Here is a 22102-nt window from a genome sequence, read left to right as displayed (position 1 = left end):
CAAAAGGTTTTAACTTTACATTTTGGGAATAGAAAGTATGTATTTTGATTGCATCTCACTGCAAAAATGACATACATATACCCCCACACATGCACCTTTGGTACATAGAAGGCTTCTTTACTCTGCAGCAATAAATAGTCTTTGATTATAATAGTTACTTTCAAAGAAAAAATACATATTTTAGTAGTTTCAGGTTGGCAGCATGAATAAAATTTGAGACAAAAGGCTGCCAAACTGAACTATGTGTTTGGAGGTATTAATGAACATATTTTCAGAGTTACTTGAGAATTAGAAAGTTATATCATCTAAGTCCTTGCATACATTTTATAAATTGTTATGTGATGCTGAATTGTTGAACCCTGATAGCTGACACAGATAGCTAAATTCTGGGAAAAAATTTCCTGCGAGGCATTAAGTATTTCAAACCCAGGAAGGAAATTCTTTAGCTCAGGACTCAGGACTGATATTTTTCATGTAATGAATTGGAGGGGCGGGGAAGGCTGGAATGCGAACTATGAGGATGGAAAACATTTAGTCACTCTTGGAATGATATGAATGTTTTTACAGGAAGCTTAAGTAAACACACATGCTGCTGCTTAGTAGGCTGCAGTTAACTTTTTTGGACAGTAGACAAAATTTAAACAAGTATGCAGACTCGAATGAAAGGCTATTGAGCAGCACACCCTTCAGGCCCAGTTTTGAGCCAGTTATCACGTAAACCATTAGGTAAAAAGTTAGAGTACTATTTGGTTACGGGGATCTTTTCCTGTGTATTTTTTAATGGTAAATGCTTGAATGCTCTGATTTTGAATTTCTTTTAAGTTGATTGATGCTGGTTTCGTAGGATCAAAACATCAAACTTCTTCTAAAGGTGTAGTTTGTGTTATGAAATACTACAGAAGAGGGAGCTATTTCACTTTCCCCAAACACGGGCATGTTCTTTATTATTCACGTTGGAGATCTTTCTCCTTGTTTATAATATGATTTTTATTAATTTTTTTTTCCCCCAAAAAGAGGATTTAATTTTATGAAAACAAATGAGATCTTGGACATCTTAGAATTCTATTCTGTTGAGCTTATTCAGAAGAAATACATGCAGAGGAAAAAGCTTAGAATACAATAGTTACTTCCCTATTTACAACAAATTTTGTAAAACCATGAAGTAGGTATTTCCCTCACATGATATTACCAAAAGTATGAAACAAAATCTTTTAGGAGTTAAAATATTGCATTCCAGATGAAACAGAGCAAAGAGATTGTTTTTCATGTAATAATAATAATAATAATAATAATAATAATAATAATAATAAAAATACCTTCAAGAGGTGAAGCATGTGAAATGTTTAATTTAAAGGAGAGCAAAAAAATGAGACTGATTAAAGCTGGTTGTGGCTGTTGCTAAATAACTCTTAACAGACAATTTCTCTTACAAACACCTGGAAGAAATTTTGCTTCCTGAATAAAAAAAGCTTGTTTTTAAGTCATGAAGTAGATTCAGAGAGATAGTGTTAGACAAACATGTACTTATTTTGCAAAATGAAGGTAATCAGTACTTGGCAAAAGCATACAGACATCATCAGAAATTGAAATGTTTGTCTTTTGATTTCAGTTCCTTGATTAGGATTCATCAAGGATATTGCTGCTTCCCCTGGAAATGTCCTGAGTTAATATGAAAGTGAAATTCATGGAGTCATGCAAGTTAGAAAGGACCACCAGAGATTTTTCAAGTCCTTTGTCCTGCTCAAAGCAGGTCCAGTGGCAGAGGGATGTCCGGGCCTTGTCCCAGTTGAATTTTGAGTATTTTGAAGGATAGGGATTGCACAAGTCTCTGTGACCATGTTGTAGTTTGCTGACCCATGTGGTTTAAAAGAAAGATCAAAACAGTTTTTATTAAGTTGTACTTTCCCATTTCATGCTTGTTTGTTGTCTCTCATCCTAGCCTGGAGCTATCTCCAAGGTTAGCCAGGCCTTCTCATCTTTGTACCTTCCAGTTAAGGAGCGGTAGACAGCAGTAGGATGCCCCCTGACCCTCCTTCCCCAGGCTGAGCAAGCCCTGCTTTGTCTCTCAGCCTGCCTTGTATGCCACCTCTCCAGCCCCTGGCCAGCTCAGTGGCCAGCCTTGTGACGTGCTTGCTCAGGTGCGTCCGTGTTTCTCTTCTGCTGAGGAGCCCAAAGCTGGACACTACTCCAGCTGTAGGCTTCCAAGTGCTAAATGGAGGGCAACCATTGCTTCCTTGTACCTGCAGGCTCTGCTTCGGCTGGTGCAGGTCCCTCTGGTCCTTCACACAAACCAAAACTGAATGCTTGGTTCTCTCATAATATATTTGGCTTTGCAGTAGAGTAGTTAAGTGTAATCCCACTTTGCTTTCTGATACAAACTCTATGGCCAGAGTTCAGATTTTGAACAATGAAGAATATGATTATGAAGGTGGGTATAATTTTTCATTCTGGTTCCACACTCAAGAAGGATTCTATTTAGTTAGTTGTCTTTGATATAATTTATATAATTATGGTGACATCTTCAGTGAATGGTTTGTTTTTAATATGCAGGTAAACAGTAGAAGTCAACAAGATTGCAGTAAATTGTCCCTGATTTTTTTCTTTGGTTTTGTTTGTTTTCCAAGGCTTCAGCAGTCAGTGGTATATTTCAGTTTCCTTTCTCTTGTTTTGTTGTTTTGGTTTTTTTTTAATAATTGATCAAATTGTGTATATAATAAAATTCTAATCCTGAGAAACAAATTTTCCCTGATCTCACTGAAACACGGTTGCATCAATTTCTCTCCATGTCTGAATACTTGAGCAGTATCTTAGGACCGCAATACTCATCAAAGTATAGCAAATATAAGGCACAGTGCTAGACCAGATTGACCATCCTGTGTTCTTGTGTGTGTATTTATAGTAGTTCACATTGTTAACAGAAGAAAATATCTGCTCTTTGTACTACAAACTGTGTCACATCACTCAGGAGAAGTGAGAGGTCTCAGAAATCAAAAAAGAGGGGTGTAGAGATCGGTTTTGCTCATATTACAGAAGTATTCTAGATTGGAAAAAAATCAATGAAAGTACTATTCAACCTGGATAACTTATTTCCCTTTTTTTTTTTTGACAACCGGTTTTTGTGTTAGTATTGTTAATGTTGGTCCTTAAGGACAAAGCCAACTCCAGGCATTATTTGAATGTCACCGTCTTCCCTTCTTTCACCTTAAATGCAGTTTGATTTCAAGCTGGAATGAATGAGATTCAGGGTTTGATCTCATATTGTAGTATTTTTCAGTGAACTAGTCAGACTAGAGGTCCACCAGTAGATGAAATAGCTGATGTGGATTTTAAAATCATTGAAGTTGTTTTTAAGTAAATGGCATTGTAAAAAATTAATTCAGACATTTTTATCAACCTCACAGCAGGCAAATTAATAACCTGCACTAAAATTCAGCAGAGAAAGTATCAGGATCAGAGGGAATATATCAAAGCACGGTGTTCTAGTAGGAATCTGCATTTAACTTTATATATAAGCAGTTGACATCAGCAAAATCTGTGCTCCGTTAAATAATCCATTGTTTTCATCCAGACTCTCTTCAATCCCCTCCTCTTTATTTTCTTCTCTCTTTCTTTCTACGATACGGTTGTATTGTTGGTAAAGCACACAGGCAGAAACAGCACCCATTTTTCCCACCCATTGTCTGTGCATTTGTGCACTGGATCTTTCTTCAGCCATTTCTACCGAGAGCAGCAGTGAAAGCCCAGTTCAGATTGTGTGGTGGTACATGCTTTTTCAAGCTTAGCTACCGCTTGCCTATTCAAATAGCCAGAAGTCTGGCAGAGCAGATCTGGCTTTATTTGTTGAGTCTTGTCTAGTGAAGTGAAAAGGCCTGAATTTATTTTTTTTTCCTGGCTGCATTTTTGCACATGTGGGGGTAGGGAATGAAATTATTTCTTTTGTCCTCTGCTTGCAGCTCATTGAGAAGCAGGCATGCATATAAAATTACTGTATCTCGGGGCTTACCTTTAGGGAGAGGAGGGAGAAAGAAACAGATTTGTAAGCTTGACTAGAAACACTGAAGATGCTGAAAGCAGGCCCAAGAGTGGAAGGTAACAGGATAATAAAACACAATGAATTGAGGATGAACAAAAACTTTTCAAAGTAATATAACAACAGTTTTATTTCATCCCTTGTAAGAAATACTATATTACTGCATGTATTAAAGGCACAAAAAATGTGTCAATGTGCCCAAGAGAAGAGAGCATCAAAACACAGAGGTTTAGTTTTGGAAAGTCACAAATAATTATATTAAAAAAAAATATATATATATATATATATATAATTATGAATATTTATGCTGGTTTTCCTAGCTGTTAAGTTATACCTTTGATTAAAGGGAAGTTATCTTGAGGGGTGGACTTTAGTGATGGGGAGTAAAACACAATCCTCTTTCTCTCTAGGTTTAGTTTACACCCAAGTGGATCAATGGATACTAACTAATCTGCATCTCAACTTTCGATAAGGTCTTGTAGGCTTTTTGTATCAAGATGTTTTACCTCACGTACTGCAGTCAGATGGCAAAACTGCAGTTTCTTTCAGTTCTCTGCCTTGTCTTACTGTCTGTGAACTTTTCTCTGGGCAGCAGTAATGATTCATATGATTTGTAGTGGTTTTAACTACCTGTGAGTACAAGCATTGCTGTGGCTTTTTTGTCGTTTGAAGTGTAGGGTTTGTGGTGGCTGACCAGTAACCTGAATGTAGCTTCAGGGTAGCTCTTGCATTCTGGTCTTTTGCGTGTTTAGGATATTTTGGTTAGACAATGGAATGATGCTAAAAGTCAATTTGGTTGCAAAACTAGTTTATGTACTCAGAGGCCTACACAGGATTAATTAATGGAATGTATCATGTTATGGGCATATATTGGTATATAGCAATATCTTCATGATTCCTAAACTAATGGTTTGGTGAAGTTGCAAATGTTAAGTATTAGACATTAATGTGATTTACTCAGATACTTTACTGAATGAATTTGAAAACAACTACAAAGATTTCATTTAGACTAAAAGAAGTCTAGTTTGGAAATCCACAGATTTTAAAAAATTTTGCTCATTATGTCTATTCTTCTACACTACACATCCAAAATCAGAGCTGTGAGATGAAGAATTGATGGAAACCCATCCTTTGACCTCCAACCTAGTAATTTATATTAAATCTCTACCAAAGGAAAAATTTTAATTTAAATAAGAAGATATTTGAGGGATCTAGAGAAACATGATGCCATTATACAGATTTCCAGTTTGTATATGAAAAAAGGTGTTAGTGCTTTTCTATATGTTTTTAAAATGTATTGCTACTTTCCTACTAGAAATTATACAAGCAACAGAATTTGAATGTTACTCGGCAGGTGCATAATCTGAAAAATGACCTCTGAGATAAGTTTGAAGTTATCTAACTTAATTGTGGTGTCTTTAATGCAGTTTTTTCATTCCAAACTCTAGTTAGCTGACCTAATTTTAAAAGTATTAAAAATGTTCATCAGCTGTATAAACTGTTGTGCTGGGAAGAGCAGGGCTGGAGAGAAGCTATAAAAGCTGAAAATTGTGAAAGACAATGAAAGCAGAAAAGTTCATTCTTGTAATAGGATAATTTTCAGTTGACTGGAAGGCGTGGGTGCAAAAGCTGCCTGCTGGAATGGAGCCAATAGGCACGGAAATTTTGCTTAACAGTGTATACTTCTAACAGCTTAATCTACATTGAGTAATATTTTACCCTTACTTGAAAGACTAGCTGCCTATAGATAATAATAGCAAAATCTGTGGTCTGAGGATGAAAGATGACAAGATGTGGCCACCTCCAGTCCATATAATTTCTCCAGATTTTCACAATTTATCAATTTAAGTATGGAAGGCTTTTTAAATATAATTTCCTATAAATTTTCATTTCTTGAGATGGAGAAACAGAGTACACGTAAACAGTTGAAGCACTGAAATGAAAGCTCACAGTTCTTTAAGTCATGCAAATTTTGTGTCCTGAATATTTTGTATAATGTTAATAATGCTCATAACTATGAATTCATTGGTTCTTGAGTGCCTGCATTCTATGAAGGGCACAAGATAGACAAAATTAGTCTCAGAGAGCAAAAAGTTATTCAAGAAAATATAGGTATTGCTTTCCTTCTGTATCCTGTTTTATGATGGTCATTTTGAGGTTTCTTGTTATTTCCGTAAGTTTCTGGTTTTTGTTTTATTTTAACAACTTTCTATACTAGAGCACATTAATGTTTCTGTGTACCCTATGTATCAAAACAATTTTCATATTCCAGCATATTTAAATTGTGTCCAAAAGTAAGTATTATACTGTTGATAGATATCTTATAATTGGCAATAATCTCCTCAACTTCAGAAAGCATAATCTGGGACTGCACAGTATACTGTAAGATGTGATATTTTCAATGAAGAGACATGTTAAATGCTTTCCAGAGATCTTTCACATGCAGTGCATCCTACGTTCCCATCTGGTATTCAGAGTCTCTCCTGCTATAAATTTCAGTAGAAGTGATGTTATTCACACAGAGCAAGATTTGACTACTGCATTACGTGTTTGATGTGCAGCTTGGTAGTATCAATCAATTCAGCTTTAGAGAAACTGTTCAGTTTCTAAAGCAAAAATCCCATCATGAAGTTTTGATGAAATACTTTTGGAGAAAAGTGGACAAAATAAATATTTTGCACTCAGTTTCAAACTGCATGTTCAGGAAAGCTGATTTCATAGTGAACAAGAAAAAAAGTGGTATGTTTTTCTGTTTCAATACGTGAAAAATTTTCTGCAATTTCATACTGTTTTTGTTGAGTGTACATCACTTTGAAACAAAGTCTGTTTCTCGAATTGTTTCTAAAGTACCAAGAATATTCATCAGAAACAAAAGTAATTAAAATTACTCTCTAAACTATTACATTGCATGTGGATTTTTGTGAACTTACTTCAAATATTCAAGAACCTCTTATTCTTTTTTCTACCCCTAGAACCAACGTATATCACAATAGGTCCGCCCACCTGTGAGGTTTTGGTGAACTGCACTTTGACCGAAAAAGACTGTATCTATAGCTTCAAACTGGACCAAAATGGTTGTCGCATTTGTCAGTGCAAAACTAGTGAGTATGCAAAAATACAGTGGCTTCTACCTTTTATATGAAGCTGTATGTGAAAATGGTAGTATGCTGGGTTTTCCCATTCATAGTGTTGATTATATGTTGTGTTAGTATGTGTGTGCTTTGTAGTTGTTTATCTTTAAAGAATTGGTTCCTGATTTCTGACACTGCTTGCTTGCTTAAAATGTGTTTGGAGGAAAACGTACAGTGTTTGACTTGAGGTAAAAATTTAACAGCTGACTAGAAAAGGTAATAATTTGGGATCTAATATTTGTGTAGACTTTGAGAAGTCTTATCAGAATTCCACATTTCATTTTCCTCTGTCTAAAGAATTTTAAGAGCATCTAGGTTTCTGCACTTCAAAAACTCCTGTTGCTAAACAGCCTATTTTCAACTTAGCTTTTTTCATCAAAATTTAGATTTAGCTTTTTTCATCAAAATTTAGATTTTGAGGATAAATGTTTGAAAATTATATGCTTGGGAGTGGGTGTTTGTATATATATGAGTATATCCATATTTATATTTCTTTCTAGAATATATTCTTATATTTATTTTATATACATATATAATATTTTAGTTAGCATTTATGCAAGCTTTAACATCTATTTCTTCCCAAAGGAAAAACAATGTGCCTTGTGAGAACTTTATGTGTATCGAGAAAAACGTGTTTTCTATATGTGTTTCCTTAAGACTTCACTGTTTACAGATGAAATATAAAGGAATATCAGGTTGGCTTTTGGAATTGGCCAACAAAGGACACCTGTGGAGTGCTAGTCTCAGCTGCAGGATGCATCTCTGTGGCTGCCAACCCAACCTAGGAATGGGTTTAAACTCTCTTTGTAATGTTATTGTAGTTTTTCAGTTTTCTTGAAGCCTCTAAGTCTTTCACAACTAAAGTATTCCTCCATTCCTCCTCTTTTGGTTTCAGTCCACTCATTCTCAGCCACTTTCTAAACCAATATGACTATTGTAGGGGTCCCGAATAGAAATGGTTAAAATAAAATTCTTAATTAGTACAAACTAAAGAGTTTTAGGAATGGATTGGTGTTGGAGAAGACATCTTAACAAAAGTAAATATATGGCAAGCTGTAGTATTATCATGGCAATACAGAAATAATAGCTTTGATTCCAAGTTGTATTCGTGGAAGGATTAGGTTGGGTTTTCCTTAGGTTACATCCAAGCTGTTGCATATTTGCCTTACTTTGTTGTTCCTAAGGAAAATGTTAGAAATGTTAAGGTCTGCTTTTAGCATTGTATTTTGATTTTCCTTCTCCTTCTGTTATTATTAAATTGACTGGGGAGTTCGACACAAACAAGAAGATGGACATACTTGGCAAATTTCATCATCTCTGCCTGTGCATGCAAGTCCTTCCCTCCGGTCTGGTGCACTGGAGGCACACCATTCCAAAGGATGATTTCTTCTGTTCTAGGTTACTAGATTGCATATGGACACAAACCACGTCTCAGGATGTTATTGCTTAGAGTATTTCTGATTAAATAGTGCATAAGAACCTATTCAGGGGAATTTTTGTCTTTCCAGATTTGCTTGAAATTATCTTCATTTTACAGTAGCAAACTGTCCGGAGCAAACTTAATAGTATCATTTGTCATCTTTTGTTTTTTCCATTAAATAATGTGACTAGTAGATTGCTTAAAAATCTCAGTCATTTAGATAGGGGAGACCTTTATTTTCTAAGGAAGTGAAGAAAAATAACAGCTTGGAAATCATCATTTGGTGGTTATCAATCAAAATGACAGAAATTGAATTTTTCTGTGAAGTAATGTCTCTCACTTGCAAGGCTCTGCTCTGGACAAATGAGTGTGTGAGAAATGAGAAGAGAGGAGTCTTAGGTCAAATATGCTGAAAATGTACTGTGCTAGCTCACTGTGTTTTGCGATCCTGTGTACTTTAAAGTCCAAACCAGTTCAGTTGCATCTTGGTTCTCTTAGGGACGTCAGAACATGTATTATCTTTAGCTCATATAGACTCATGTGGACTTTTGGGAACATCACTATCTTTATACTGCATCTACTTGTTTTTTTCTGGTCTAAGCTGCTTGACAGAGTCAAATTTAAGTGCCTCAGTAAGAAAGCCCCCATGCCCACACTACCATTTGAAGTCATCTTATCCTTATTCTGCTAACCTATTTCCAATAAAGTTTCCTTTTTTTGTTAATTTCTTTTTAGATATCTCTGCTGAAGGTTTGTTATACTTCAGTTATTTCAGCCAAAATAAAAGCAAAATGACAAAGTAGAAGAACATAGAGTGAGGGTGTAATTTGTTCTTCATTGTTATCTTCATTTACATTCATGTAGCCAGAAATAAGTACAACAGGTTTATTTGGAATGATTATGTAAGTACAGTATAATGAAACTTGTTTGGTGCTTTATTCTAATTAGTTTCAAGTCTATCCAGCCTGGTTCAAGCCAACTACAGAATGAGAAGGAAGAAAGAAGCAAATCAAAACATTTCTAGAATATGATTTTAATAGAAGTAGTTTACTTTGTCTTTTATCCTTCTTTTTGTTTCTGCAGTGAACACAAAAACATGCTGTAGCAACATGCAGTGAAAAAATGCATGCTGTAAAGTAAAATAAAATAGCTTTTTAAAGTAACAGAGCCAGACCATAGTTGTAAGAGAAGGGAGAAAAAAAAACACACTGAGCAAAGAGTGAGCATAGACAGATATGGGAAGAAAATTCAGTAAGTACACATGGAACCACAAATGATGAGGGAGAAAGAATGATCATACTGACCAGCAGCATCTAGAAGCCAAAGCAGCACTACATGACAACAAAAGGTAAAAATTATAATCCAGAACCTAGTGTGCTGGTTTGGCCAAATTTAGAAATACATCCTCTGAGAGAAGGCAGGTTACAAACCACACCTCCCGCACCAGGTTCGGGAAAAAAAACTTTTTCCTCGAAGGAGAGTGAAAGAGATAACAACTATTTATTTAACAAATACACAGGAAAAAAGATACTAATGCTAAATAATGAAACCTCTTGCTGTAGAGAGAAAACCTGGGAAAATTTCAGAGTCCTTAATTTCAGAGTCCTTCCTTGGATCTCTCTCTCCCCTTCCTTGGAGCTGGGACAGGGTGGTGGGCCCACCTCCAGGGTCAAGGCCTCGGTGGAAATTCTTCCTGATGTATTCTGATGTTGAAACAGTCCAGCAGAGAAAAAAGGGAAAAAAACCAAGTCCCAGGAAAACAAAAGTTCAATTCTCCGTCTCTCTCTGGAGAAAGAGGAAGGTGAAAAACTGGCTGGAAAGCAGCAAGCCGGGTGCTTCCCTCCGCTCTCGGTCTCCTGCCGCAGCTGAATGCGAACCGGTTTTATCTCCGTGTCCTCGAAAACATGAAAACAAACTGAAAAACTGCTTTGAAAGTTTTGGTCGGGTTTTTCTCTTCTCAGGCTCAGTTTAAAGGCATAGAAAGGCACAAAATTAATTTCTGGGCATAGGGCAGCAACATGGGATACACATCATAAAGTCACCCCAAGACACCTAGGAAGAACCACTGCAGAATACCAAGAATAAAACAAGTAGGAAAAACATGAAAGGCATTACCCAAAAAAACCCAAACCAACCCCAACAAAAAACACAAGGATGGTATAAGATGATACAAGAGCAAAACACAAACAGAAAAAAGTAAATAAGAAAAAAATTGTAGTGTGCAATGATTGCTCTTGTGTTTGGAGTTTCTAGGCCGTTACTTTCATAGGGAGAACTGGAGTGGAATGAAGTCTTTAGGAAGACAAATACATTCAGAGGAGTCCTTGTGGAAGACCAGTGATCCACTGTTTGTGAGGCAGGACTCCTGTTGCCCTAAGGAAGACTAATGGGTATATTAAATAATGCCTGCTTATTGCAGTAAAATAGGATTTAAAATCTGATTGGTAGCTGCTGCTGCACATGAAGTCATTCTTCAGCAAGCGTCTGCAGTGCAGGCCTTGTCTGTTCCCTGGATTAGTTTCACAGAAAAGAAAAACCCTTTAAAATCTCTCCGGTGACTGAGACTAGTGTTTTACACCAAATGAATTGAACATATAGTGCTATTCAGGATATAAATGTGAGCACACATGACTTTAATATTTTTTTAACCTTTCAAATCTTACTAAAATGGAATTAAATTAGAGTGTTGCTGTCGATTTTAAAAATTGTTTGTGTCATTTAGAAAGCTTACCTTTGCAGTTCCAAAATGCAACTGTCATCCAGCTTCATTGATTTCAGACTCCTTATGGTGGCATGCCATTGTAGAAGACTGAGATGAGTCGTTTCCCCTGCACATTATAATTCATCACCTTCCACTTCATGCCATGGTCTCTTTTGTCTGTCAAAGCAAGTCATGCAATCACTGTTGAAAAATAAGAAATCTTGGTATATTATGTGTTTGCACAGTTCTCTCAACATGAAACCACCTTCTCCTCAACGCACATTCTATGGATGCACACAGAAATAATTTTGGAAGTGTTGATACCTTTTCCTTTAAAGAGAAGAACACGTTTTCTACCATGGAGTTAAAAGGAGGCACTGTCATTCAGTCTATACTAGCACGCACCAGAAGCATGGTCCTCAATATTCTGGCAAAGTCACACCGTCTCCCTTTATAGCTGATGAAGCAGAGTGAAATTCCAGCATGGACTTTGACTATGTGGGTCTTCATTTAGTTGCGTAGGCATTCAAAGGCAGGATTGGTAGGTTTGAGGAAAGGTAGGTAGGTTCATCTACAGGCTGTCTATAAATAGCAACAGTTAAGGCTCTGAAAAAGTGTAGGGACTGATGATAGAAAAAAGCCTAAGAAAACTTTGTGGGGACTGCAGCAAGAGAACACATCTCAACTCCTCGTTTTTGTGTGTTAGTTCTACAATAGTTAGAGTCCTAACCTTTCAGTCTTACAGCCAAAATTTGAATATTTCATTCCTGTATTTCTGTAAGTAGTCCATACTCAGGGATGTGTGTTCTCAACATGTAAACTCCCTCAGTGTTAATTTTTCCCATTTAAATAAACTAATTTTGTGTTTATTTCTATGTCAAACTGAGGTCAGACAGTAATTGGACACTAATTACACAAAATATTCTTCAGGCAATGCATAATTCCTGGAAGTAGTAAAGTAAAATACAAATTAGGTAACACTCTTCTGTTTCAGTAGCAATTATCTTCCACTGTTACTTTGATTTCCCAACAAATTCCATGGAAAATAAAAGTTATAAAATAAAAGTCCAGGTAATCTTTCTTAGTGCAAAGGAGAGCACATATTAGATTTTTAAGTAATTCTGTAAGACAGAAAAAGGATGTCTTATCCTTCTGCAGTGATGTAAAAAGGAATAGCTATTACATATAAGACCTGAGTTAATGAAATACAACCATGGAAAATTTAGGATGAAGCACGTTTCCTAAAAATTTAAGGCTCAGATCAGAAAAAAAGTACATATTCTAAGTAGAACAAAAATACTAACTCTAAGCACATGTGCAAGATAGTGGAAGTGCTCCTTGAAGAGGTTGGAATTATGATGAACAACTCATGCCAAATAAATATTATCTGTTTTCTCACGAGAGTGATAGTCTTCGGCAGGATCTCTGAAGATTACAATATCTTGGAGTTAGTGCTTACAGTATACCTAGTGCAGTAGAAGCAGATTAGGACTTCACTTGGCTTGACTTGTGAAAAAAAAAAAAACAAACCAAAACCAATGTGCTTGAAGCTTGATCATTCTACAGTGATTCCACCTTTGAGATGTCACCGCTACAGTTTCATTTTAATGACTTCATGTGTTGTATGTGAATCCTAGATTTGTTTAGAGCAAATATCCAAGTGGTTGATTTGCCTCAATGGACTCACAAGACTATTTTTTTAAACAGGGTTTTCTAGCATCACAGTGCCCAGTCCCTTCATTTTTATCCAGCTTTTGTGAATCATGATTTAAGTCTAACAAAAGGAGGGAGGGTTAGTGTGGATCTGTGGAGGCAATATATTCAGAGAATTCCAGTTACTGTTAAGTAACCTAGTTTTCTCCTTCATAAATTTGCCTCCCCAGATCCCCACCCCCGAAGATTAACCAGCAGTAGCAATCCACACCGAGAGGACGGCTGAGGAGTGCTTAATTGTAAAGGTACTGTGAAACAGTTCTCCTGATATGATCTGTCCTCAGCATCAAGAAAATAATGCTGGTAAAGGTATGTAGCTAGCTTTGTGTAGCCATGCTACAAATTTTCAAGAATGGACACCAGCCTAAGCCAAGCTGAAATACTGACATAGTCCTTGTCATGTATTTATTAATATTCTCTGGCAGTTATTAATTTCATCTGAATTAGAGGACTGAAAACTAAAAGTATTTCAACATCGAATGCATTTTCAAAACTTTTTAGAGTAAGAAGATTTTCAGTCCTTACAGTGCATATATCAGTGTGTCCATATGTAAAATAATTTATTGGAAAAACATAAATACCCCAGTTTAAGAGCCTGGAGTTTTTTAAATACCATATATATGATAGAAAAAAAGAAAGTCTTCTTTAAAAAAAATATCTGGAATTACAATCAAGCTATTAGAAATTCAAGCAGAAGACCCTTTCTAGAGCTAACATGCAATTCATGGAATTGAATTTGGTTTACTTTTCAGGGGGTTTTTTGGCAATATTTTATAACTCCAAATATTTGTAGGTTCATGTGAGGATGTGAGGTAGGGATGTGAGCACTCTGAAATCAGGAATAAATCATGCATACAATGGTTTGAATTTAGGACAAAGACCTGTGATTCCTATTGAGATGCGTTGCCCCTGAGATGCTATACCTGGGAAGGAGAGGTTGTGTTGTATCTGAAATATTCCACAAAGTTACTTTTGCCAAATGCAGACATTGCTAACATATGGGACAGAATGTTATTGTCTTGTTTGCGATGTGGGACCTCAACTGTGATAGATCACATCAGTATGTCAGCTGCTGTTACATGCTGATTTTTGAACATGTTTTATTCCTTCAGCAGCCAGTGACTCAGTTTTACAGGTATCAGACAACCTTTTAAAACTAGAGTTGATGTTAGTGTTGAGAGTAAGATACTTAGTGGAAAAGAGTTTTAAAACACCACATAGTTTGTATGTAACATGCTGTGTAGAGCCTCACCATATCTTGGTAATCATCAGTTCTCAAGACTTTCTTCTACAGAATGTTGTCCCATCCTCCATATCCCAAAGAGATTCCTCTTTAATGCTGTCATGCTCTTCTGAAATGCTCAATATTTGTTTTATTATAGTCTGCATGTATGAAAGGGTTTGTAAGTGTGTGGAGAAAGCGGGGGAAAGAAATCGTTATATTTAAAAGGAGTTTATGGGCAATGGTGATCAGGCTTAAAAACCTCACCAATATCTGTTTGTTAATAATTCACAAATAGGCTTTTTGGAAGACCAACTAATCTTCAGCTGTTCTTTCTGCTTGTATTTTTTCCAACAGCATCATGTTAAATTGATCCAAATGAATCAAATAACTTGAAATTCCCATATTTATGTCAGCATATAATGTGTTAAATTGTAGCAAACTACAGAACAAAGTTTTGTCTAGTACTGCGGTCTTTAGAGGACTCAAAATCTGTAAGCAATAGCTTTTGCCATTATGATGAGGACTAGTGAAGACTGTGACTGACTGTGAACTACCAACTGGACCTGTTGGTAACTGACTTTGCTGCTGCTTTTGCAGTCGTGGTTGCACATGGCGAAGAAAACTGCATGATCTTGTTGTGTGGGCGGGATTCACTGCTATAAGTACTCGATGCATGTTAGTCCTCAAGTGAGTATTAGTTCCAAGCAGGAGACTATTTAATAACATTGTTGGTTCAGGACAAACAACCTTTCCATGTTTAGTGTCCTAGCCTTCTACTGTACTTAATCTTTCAGCATTTTATGTAGTGTTTCAGCTAATGTCGTCACATTAAAAAGATAAATATTTGTAGTAAAAATACACCTCTATGAGCCTGAGGCGTTCAGGAAAACATTCAACTTTTCCTAAAGTCGTATCTCGTCAGTATCATTCTGGGATCAACCAATATCCTGCATCGAAACTCTGAGCTTGTCGTGCAAATTGTTTTCTGTGTTGGCACAACCTTATTGACATTCCATGTTTTGTAAGAAAAATTAATGAACATGTTTCTACTAACCATGTAGAACTCTACTCTCCACCCAGATATTTCCCTTAGCAGCACAATGAGAGATGTCTTCCCTTTAATTGATTTCCTGTTCATCATTCTGTTTCTCTTTTATTCTTTAACCTCCTATCTACCCATCAGTTTAGTTCCCTATATGTGATGTCACTATAACTAATCACGAAAACAAAAGACTAGCTTATACTATGTGATCAGAAGCTTGATCTCATTCTGTTAGAGTTGCAGTGACATGCAAGTGCATAATGCAGTTCAAACTCTGAATGGTAGTTTTCTTCTCCATTAGCTTTTAAAATGTTTACTATACCCTCATTTCAACCTGTCTGGTTGCCTTGATACACTTTTGAAGCCATTATTAGACCAGTTAAGGCCGTATCTCTTCTCTGCAAATGCATTCCATGATTTTGGATTCAGTTTCCTCATGACATTTATCTAAGCAGAGATGGAAAACACCCTCAAATGAATACCTTCTAACATTTTGTCATAATAAATTTCCTCAGTTCATTGCAGTTGACTGTCATGAACTAGTTCTCCTTGTTCCTCAGTATGTGTCACTTGAAATGCAAAACCTTAGGAAAAAATCTGGTTTTACTTATCTTTTCTTAATGGATTAGTGATTATTTTAGCAATGATTAATTTAAACCAATAGCTAAGGCTATAGAAAAATTGTCAATATGACAGTTGTATACACTGAATTGGATCCATATTTGAATTTTTAGGTTCGCAATCTTTTCAATCTTTTTCTCTTTCTCTTCTTTCTTTCTCCAATAGCTACGCTTTGCTTTGTGACATCGGTGATTCACTTAATTTTCTGAAAAAAAAACCTGGCTTAAAATGCTGGACTGTCCTTTTCAACAGGCCTGTGCAGCAGTCATAAACTCTGTGTACCAGATGGTACTTCATTTAGAGTCTGCCTGCAGTTGTCATGTTTTTAATAATGTTTTAATAGGATAAATTTAGATGATTAGATGTAAAATCAGAAAGCAGACCAGAATTCACATTCTTAGTTTCATGACACTACATTTCTTCGTAGAGAATTTTTTTCGAAAACTGTTTAAAATCTACTTCCACCATTTGTACTGTCATACTATCAGAAATTTAAGTGCAATAACGTGTTAATTTCAGTAAAAAGCATCAGAAATGTAATTTTCAGCATTTTATTAGAAAGACAGTGAGCAGACGTCTGTGGAGGTTATTCTGATCACCTCATACATAACATTGACATAACACTAGAAAGTCCATACATTAACAGTTGTCTGCACTGACTTCAACAAACTTTCCCTTTATGTTTGACATAGCCAGAATTTTGATGATTTTTCATACGCTCTTCACTGTCTGTTCCTGAAAGGCAATGGTGATTATTAGTCATCCACCTCAAGGCTCTGAAGAACTTTTCTTTCTTGGCCACTTACAAAGTGAAAATTCTTTCGCGGATAACTCACTATGTAAAGGATTAAGCAAGGAGGATATTGCTTCAAGACTGGATCTCCTGGTTAGTATGTCAGCTGTCTATTTGAGTTTTAAATATACTTAACGTCATGAGCTACTTGGGATGAGACACTTGGGATGTCTTCCTTCTTGTGTAGCACTGCCCTAGACACCCTGGGCCTTTTAATAAAGCATATTAACTTTAAATGCAACAAACTTGTTTTGCATTTCTGAAAAGCAGTTTCACTAGCCAAATCAGAGCAGAATACAAGACTGAAAACAAAGTATTTGGCTGTGGGATTCTGAGGCATACCTATTTTGCCATCTTCTGTAACTTCCTAGTCAAACCTGGATTTTGCACTTTGATAGTCCTCCTTAGCAGATAATCTGGAGACAAATAAAATGAAGAAATATGCTGACTAAAAAAGAAGTTGTTCTTTTTTCTGGTTTTTTAGATATTTTTTTAAATTGTTATTTCCAGCTCTTCCTTTTACTTTTTTAAGATGCCTGTTTATTTCTCCCATGCTTTTGCATATGTACCTTCCTTTTTCTTCACCTGTGTTCATGATCCTACTGTTTATAGGCAGCCACATAAACATTTCATCTCCCTGACAGTATGCTTCTGAAAATGAGTGGCTCTGCTCAGTTCAACCTGTGCAATTCCAGGTTTATTCACTGATCAGTTCTGAGCATCTGCAGGAGATATCATAACTTACATTATATCAAAGATCATAACTGGACATAATTTTTTTGGAGATAACCTAGTGTACTTCTCCGTACATTCTTTATAAAGTTCAAGCCTAGCTTTAAAAATTACAACTACCTTATAAAGTCTTGTGTAATGAAAAGTTCAGTTAAATTTAATTATCACTGTGTGTTGCTAGGGGATAATTCTGTACAAACATCCTAGTATAAAAGCTCAAAAGTGAAAGAAAAATTCTCATTATTTTAACTTGCTTCAAGAAAAGTCTTTGTGTTGAGCATAACTCACTCTTTACCAGAGAAAAATATCAAAGTTTCCTCTGCATTGTAGTGTCTTAAAATCAGCATTAGTGGCTACATATTAAAAAGATTAGTATTCTTGGTAGATCGGCCTGACTTAATCCTCCAAAAATGTGTAAACCCTCATGAAGATCTTTGTATGTGTGTTTCTCTCTAAAGCAAGAACCTGAGATAAGGGTTACTGTTGCTGTGCAAAGGTTAGATATGACTGAGAATAAATGCTTAAATCTTGTGGTATTGATACTCTGCTTCCAGACACAATCTCTAGAGGTTATGAAAGGATCGGGCATTTCTTTTTCTGTATTCTGAATGGCAAAAAAAACCCCACCAAACTTGCACCCTTTTTTCTTCAGACACCAAATTCGCATAAAAGTGAAGAGGTGAGACCCACGACCCTGATTATATTCATCCTATTTAAACTGAACACTGTTGGTTGGGATAATGAAACTCTTATGTTGTATTGCACTTGCATGCCCAAATTCCACTGCAGAAGTTGGCAGTGAATTTGCCAGTTTTTTCTGAGGTTTTGGTCTCATTCTGAGACAGTAAGAAACATGCTTTCTTTACCAGATGAGCATTAACTTGGTAGAATAGATAAGGAAACACTTAGCTTAGCCACATCTGGTTAAGTCTATATTTTGCAGTCTTAAATGCAACATTACAAAAACAGACGAGGAAGCATTTAAGTAAAGCAAAGATTCCTTCTGTAATTTTCCTTCAGTAAATTACCATGTTAGAGAATAAGCCAATGTTAATAACTGATCTTTGCTTTGGAAAAACTGTGTCCCTAAATGTTCATCCCCCTAAAGGAAAGTGGTCTTCAGGGCTCAAATGAGGAGCACATCTGGAAGAATACTCTTCAGCTGACCTCTGTACTACCAATACTTTATAGTGGTGTGGATGTTTCAGCTAGAGATCAGCCATCCTTTAAATATCACTCTTAAAGTCAGGCCTTTGGATATCACCCATCATATTCTTCTATCGAAGAATCTTAATTATATTTCCCCCTTTTCCTATTTTGATTTTGATTTCACTTTGGCTATTGTAATAATGGGCATTTCTTTCCCTTGTGTTTTGCATCACTAGTGTAAAAAACCTCATAATTTTCTGTTTCCTCTCACCTCTGCAGCCAATAAAAGAACATTGTATCCCACAATATGTTAAGAGTAGTCTTTTTGGCATTTCTTTGGCATTTCTTCTTTCAAGAAGAGTGAGAAGAAACTGATTAATCTCAAAACAGTAAATTGCAATGAGAGTGAATATAATGACCATTATTTATCTCTGTACCAGAAAAATTGAGATGCCAACAGTTCTACATCTTCCTTATACCATAAAAGGCAGATGAAACTTGGTACTGGACTTCAAGAGACAGATCTTTTAGTCTAGCATCTCTAAGCTTAGATCACATCTTAGGGTATCACAGTTATATTTTTTAAAAGCAGGTCTAAATCAAGTTGACAGCAAACAGCATAAAGAATAAAAGATTTTAATATATCCCACCCTTTAAGTTCTATTTAAAATAAGCAGAGGAGAAATAAAGATGATCTATATTGAACAAAAGCCTATTAAACCCATATAATGTGTGGCAAGTATGTGTTATTTTAGTTATATTATTAAAAGCCAATGGAGTCATGGATGTTGGACTTGGCTGTGCATCTGTTCATAAAATCATGTTAGTTTGTGGTACCAGGTGGTACTCCCCAAGTTGCTGACAGGAACTGAAGAATCCTGTAGTGTCTACTCATACAGTTTGGGTCATTACTGAAGAATTCTGTCAAATATTTTAAAAATAAGACAGTCTGAAGGTAAGGCCTAGCACTATTAAGAAAGTTACAAAGTAAAAGGGAGCAGGTTTGGTCTGCTGAGGATGTGTTTGATATAAACAGTTTTCATATTGTGATAAACTGCGTGTGTCCTTTGCAGGAGAGGAGCTGTGCACCGGCCTCATTTCAGGCTGTTCCTTGGACTGTTCCTTCGGCTTCCAGACTGACACCCACAACTGTGAGATCTGTCAGTGCCGGCCGCGGCCCAAGAAGTGCAAACCCATTGTATGTGACAAGTACTGTCCCTTTGGATACTTGTACGTATTCTCATCCTGAAAGCACACTTAAAGCACTCCCTGTGTGTACTGAAAATATGCAGAAATCCAGGAATATGTTCTTGTGTTTCCTTTGTGGCAAAGCGGGGGGAAGGGTGGGAAAATACAATGGTGTTATGGATGTGAGAGTGCAGTATTCTTCAAAATGGATTTTGATCAACAGATTTGGAAACAGCAGCTCAAAAACCAGCAGATTATGAAGGCAAAGCAGTGCTTAAATTTTTTTGAAGAATTTGACAAACAAGATGGGAAAGCTACTTACAAGTAATATCTCTTGCACGTAGCTTTTTGAAATTCTGTTGGCATGCTTTGATAACCTTTCATTTTATAGCCCATTTATTTTCTTCAAGTTATTATCTAGTATTTCAAGTTTCTTTTAATGTTAATATGACAGCAGACTAGTCTTAGTGAGACATTTCTGGTAATTACAGGATTTGTGAAGAACAGTACTATATCTTATCTACGTTTTTGTAAATGCGTTCAAAATCTGTATTTGTGGTGGACTTCTTTCTCCATATTTGTGGTATTTATTCAATTGTGGAACAGGTGATGAAAACTGAGCAGGTCTTTTGTTACAGAAATTTCTTAGTAATGGGTTCTGGTGGCATCTATATATATATTTTACCATATGTTTTATTTTTTATGGGTTCATTCCATGTTACTGCCTGCTTTTCATAATAGTTTAATTTCTACCTCATGACAGCAGATCTTCAGATAACATTCATATGTAATTTTTTTAAAATTATTTTTAATGAAATTTACTATACTTGCAATTCCTAGTGTTTGATAATAATACTCTTTAAATTTCTGGTTCATTCTAGGGTTCTCTTTGACCCTTGTTCATAAACGTTGCAGGTTTTTTAATAGCCATCTTTACTGTGGTGTGTCCTCTTAGTATACTGAGTAGTAAATGAGACAGGAAAACAAAGAATTTTAAATTAAGGAGATAATAAAATTATCTTCAGGCATGTTGACTTCAGGGGTGGCTGAGAGTTATTTTCAGTTTTGCAAGTGGGAGAAAGTAGAACCAGAGGGAAGTCACAGAAAAGGAAGAGCAGTAAGTTTTAGTCTGTATATACCACATAGTTAATATATTGACCTACAAAGGAAAATTGGAATTTACGTATGTGGGGTTTGTACTTAGATAAGCTAAAACACACTCTCCTTCCTTTATTTTTTTTTTATTAAAGTGTGTGCAAAGCAGTTTTATTAGAAAATCTATGTGAACTAAGTAGCAAAAGCATTTTACAAATAACAGCACATTTTAATGGGCATAGTATGGTAGTTGTAGGATTAAGATGTTTTAAGAACAAGTTGATTTCAAGCTGATGCCAGTGTTTTCAAGAACCCTGTCTTTGGGATGATCTTTCCGATACATTTTTGTGCACCTGAAAAACAGATGAACTTTAAACCTTTTTAAGCTATTTGGAAAATAGCTCTCAATTTAAATTCTGGGTTTACATGTACAATGTAATTTTATTATGCACAATGCTTGGCTGGTATTTTTAAGTGATGAATGTTTAATAAAGCTTTCAGATAATTCAATTTTTTAGAAATTGGAAATGAGCACTCTAATCCTGTCATTCTCTGCAAAATACGTGAATAATTACACTGAATGAAATTAGCAACATTTGAAGATAACTATGTATGGAACTGTTTGTAGTATAAAGGGCTAAAGTTGTGGCAAGAACTACTTTAGGATCATTTCACTTCGAGTTTTACCTTGGTGTGAAAATTATTTAGAGTTGTGGTTGTATAGTGTATTTGTTCAGTTTACTGCTACTGTGCCAAATTCCTTTTTAAAATACCATGTATTTGACTTCCATGCATGTTATGATCATTAAAAACATGGGATGTGATGGAGGACAAATCTCTATTTTAATGTAGCTACTTAGTCACAAATAGGACAAAAAGAAGGAAATATTGCAAGAAAAGTATATTAGAGAGTGAACAGTTAAGGAGTAATCATCATATTTGTGATTTCTTTTTTTAAGACTGTTAAAAGTTAGTAATTGGAAATACTGTGTTTTGCATCTTTAAAGAAACCAGAACCTTTTCATAACTGTCTGAAAAAATCTGCTAAATAAAGCTCACTGCTTGAAAGCTCTACACATTAATGGAAAGAAGCATTCCTTGTGATGCGATAGGCATACAGAAAGTCTTTCATTCTCCACTCTACTGTAAGACAATTTTTTATTCTCAGCCTTTTAACTAAAAATTAAATAAAGTTTTCTACAACTTGAAGCTGGGCTTTCTAGAGATTTACATAATTTATTTCTCCTCTGTCCTCCTAGGTC

General features: G+C 35.7%; 1 protein-coding gene across 1 annotated transcript in view; it reads left to right on the top strand.

Annotated features, from left to right (window-relative positions):
- Window positions 1–22102, top strand: part of CRIM1 (cysteine rich transmembrane BMP regulator 1) — a 177130-nt gene that overhangs the window by 134504 nt on the left and 20524 nt on the right. Inside the window, 2 exon segments of the mRNA XM_032102594.1 lie at window positions 7003–7131; window positions 19631–19787. Coding sequence (XP_031958485.1) covers window positions 7003–7131; window positions 19631–19787 — 286 coding nt within the window.

The sequence above is a fragment of the Corvus moneduloides genome, chromosome 3 (genome assembly GCF_009650955.1).
Source record: "Corvus moneduloides isolate bCorMon1 chromosome 3, bCorMon1.pri, whole genome shotgun sequence".
Lineage (NCBI taxonomy): Eukaryota > Metazoa > Chordata > Aves > Passeriformes > Corvidae > Corvus > Corvus moneduloides.
This window is presented reverse-complemented; position numbering and strand designations above follow the sequence as displayed.